Source organism: Mercurialis annua, linkage group LG6 (genome assembly GCF_937616625.2).
Source record: "Mercurialis annua linkage group LG6, ddMerAnnu1.2, whole genome shotgun sequence".
Lineage (NCBI taxonomy): Eukaryota > Viridiplantae > Streptophyta > Magnoliopsida > Malpighiales > Euphorbiaceae > Mercurialis > Mercurialis annua.
The window spans coordinates 30,609,115-30,612,279 of record NC_065575.1 but is presented as its reverse complement, the minus strand read 5'-3'; the positions used below and the strand labels follow the sequence as shown (position 1 = coordinate 30,612,279).

General features: G+C 34.3%; 1 protein-coding gene across 1 annotated transcript; it reads right to left on the bottom strand.

Annotated features, from left to right (window-relative positions):
- Positions 1–1,591: 1,591 nt before the first annotated feature.
- On the bottom strand, positions 1,592–2,485 carry LOC126687732 (copper chaperone for superoxide dismutase, chloroplastic/cytosolic-like). Its single transcript, XM_050382288.2, has 4 exons — positions 2,472–2,485; positions 2,129–2,158; positions 1,939–2,063; positions 1,592–1,847 (listed from the first exon to the last, which is right to left on the bottom strand). Exons 1-4 carry the CDS (start codon positions 2,483–2,485, stop codon positions 1,756–1,758), a joined length of 261 nt encoding a protein of 86 aa, XP_050238245.1. The 3' UTR covers positions 1,592–1,755.
- Between the last annotated feature and the right edge of the window lie 680 nt (positions 2,486–3,165).

Sequence of the window (3,165 nt, the reverse complement as noted above, 5' to 3'; positions counted from 1 at the left end):
CGTTTTAATCCTCCAAGTTGTACCTATGCACAGATTACGCACGCCTTCTTAGATTGCAACAAGAAAATCTCACCCGAACAGATTTCTCTGAAAATCATCATTGGACGCTTCAATCCCCCATCACTTTTTACCTGTCCGAAAAAATAGGTGTCTACAATAATTTTATCAAATGGAATTAAACGAGACATCAAATATAGAAAGGAATTATATAAAACTAAATATAGGTCCCAAGGTAATAAATAATATGGCAAAGTTCATCATATATTTCTTAATAAATTATCGTCAAAATTTCATGAATTTACGAAATCATTTTAAAATTGTTTCGGACCATAGTTTAAGAATTGGGTTTAAGTGTTTAATTAGTGCTTGAGTTAGAGTTGATATTTAACTAATAGTGTATATACCCCCACTTTCTTTATCATTTGGTCATTTAGTCATTTGATGCAAATTAGAAACCCTATCCATAAGCACCATTTTCATCGCCATTACCATCATCTTCGTCACTTTTTTCTTATCCATCGTTGAGCGGTTTGGACAACGGCAGGCATAAGTTCACGATCCGGCAATCGATTTCAAGATTTCAAGTTCGATTCTCTAGCTAACTCACATACCAACGAGGTAAGACAATCATTTTTGAATTTGGTCATGTTTTTATTTTGATATGTAAGATTTCCGCATGAATTAGTGTTAGGAATTGTTAACCTTAAAACTTATGGATTTAATTAGTTCTTTTGGAGTTTTTTTATTACGGTTTTGAGTGTGTGTTAATGCGAGTACGTCAGAGTGAGGTTCGGGGTGATTGGGGAGTCGAATTCTACTCAAGGAGCGTAATCGTTTTTGCCCAATCTGAGTAGACACACATTTCTCCTCAAGGAGCAGAATAAGTTTCTGCTTAGAGAGCAGAAATGCTCTACTCGCTGAGCAGAAACCCTCTGCTCGTAGAGAAAAGGTCATCAGCTCGGAGAGTAGAGGTCATCTTCTAGTAGAGAAGACAATGAACTGCTCTACGTGTCACGAACCAACTCCATGAGTCGTAACCGGTGCTAGGAAATGAGAGTGGTATCTCCGAAACCCATAGGAAGCCTAAAACTGATAAAACTGTTTCGCGATATAAACAATACACGGGACAATAACATAAAGTGGAAACACAAATAAAGCTTATATATATATATATATATATATATATATATATATATATATATATGACACTGAATTTCTCGATACAAACATGAGCATATAATTTTCGTACCTCGTATGTACTACCTCAACCATGATCACATACAAAAGCTGGTACAATACAACCAGACAGACGCATGGGAAACTGGCACCATGGTAAAAACATGGCTAATCACCTGAAAAACTACCGACCTTCACTTTTTTTTTTCAATAGCACCACGACCTTGTAATTTCGTCAATTGCACCCTATTTCATATTTTTACGTTTCAATAGCACCCTAAAGCATCAAATTGAACTCTTTTTATTTGGATAAAGTTCAAAACAAATCCTTTATATTTTTCAAAAGTTCTAAATATCATATAATGTTTTAAATTTTAAATACAAACCATCTTTTACACATAATTAAAAATAATTAATTGAATAAATTTTATGTGTAGCCAACTCATTCACAAAGGTACACTTTCGTGGACAAATGACAATCTCGAATCCAGTAAACAAAAGATCATAGAGAATCTGGAAAAGTAAAGCTAACCAACCATCAGGGACCCCTTCGCCAATCAACCGGGCGGTTCGACCTGTCTACTCCAGAGCTTCAGTCATGATCTTTACAGGGGAAGAACTAAGAACTCTAACCACTTGATTCCCCAAATCCACCTCCACATTCTTCACTTCTAAATTTCACCAGAAGGATATTAAAAACCTAAATTAAATTAATTTGTCAATCAATGCTACTAATTAAAACAAATTAACATAATAGCTTACCATCAACAGTTTGCAATTTATTTTTGACAGAATTAACACAACCTTCACACTTCATATCCACCATAAATTTTGTCTGTAGTGTACCAACATAGTAGAATCCACATAACTTAATAATAATCAACACCCTAAATAAACTTAACTCTGTCAAAATTACAGTTAAATCATTTGAAATTACAAAAATTCAATTTACAAGAAGCTCAGGCAGCAACTTTGCATCTTCCTACACAAAAATAAGGGATTCACACGTTAAAGCTAAATTTAAAAGATCTGGCTAATATAAACAAATGGGTAATGATTAAAAAAAGGAACCTGAGATGGGTTTGTAATCAGATGTGGGTGCTTCCATGCCAACAGCAGAAGGCGGCTGAATCAAGTTCTTGACCAGGCAAAAGGAAGAAGAGAGTGATTAATTAAAAATTGAATGGAAGGAAAGGATTTTGGATTTGGAATTTGGTTTAGAAGAAGAGAGAGCGAAGGCAAGTGGCAGAGCAGCAGAGACTGCTATGGCATATTTTGTGGTTGTTGCCACTGACCTTAAAAATGCCATTCTTATTCTTATTTCTCAATGGAGTTCATTTTAAATAGCTAACATCGGCTGACTTACTTCTAGCTAAAGTTTCTAGATACATTTCTTTTTAATCCCATATTATTCCATTTTTTCTGTTTTCTTTTTAAAATCAATGGAAGACCAACAGATCTGCTGGTCTTCCTTGGGGAAGGCGAGCTTGTCTTCCCCATGGAAGACCAGCAGATCTGTTGGTCTTCCATGGGGGAAGACGAGATCGTCTTCCATTGAAGACGAGTTGTTCGTCTTCCATGAAAGACAGACAGCTCGTCTTCGGAAGCGGGTGAGCAGCGACGGTGTCAGATTTTGATTAAATTAATTTTTTTAATTTTGTGTAAAAACATTAATGGAAAAGAGGGTATGTTTGAATGTATTTCAAGTTAAGAGATCTTTTTGAATTTAGCCAAGTAGAAAAAGATATAAAATGATCCTTGTATATTTTTGTTTTATAGAATTTAATCCTTATAATAATTAAATTATCTATTTTTTTAAATTTAGTGTGCTATTGAAACGTAAAAATATGAATTAGGGTGCTATTGACGAAATTACAAGGTCGTGGTGTTATTGAAAAAAAAATAAAGGTCGGTAGTTTTTGAGGTGATTAGCCTAAAAACATTGTAAACATAGACTATAAAAATATATATATACACAGACATCATGTA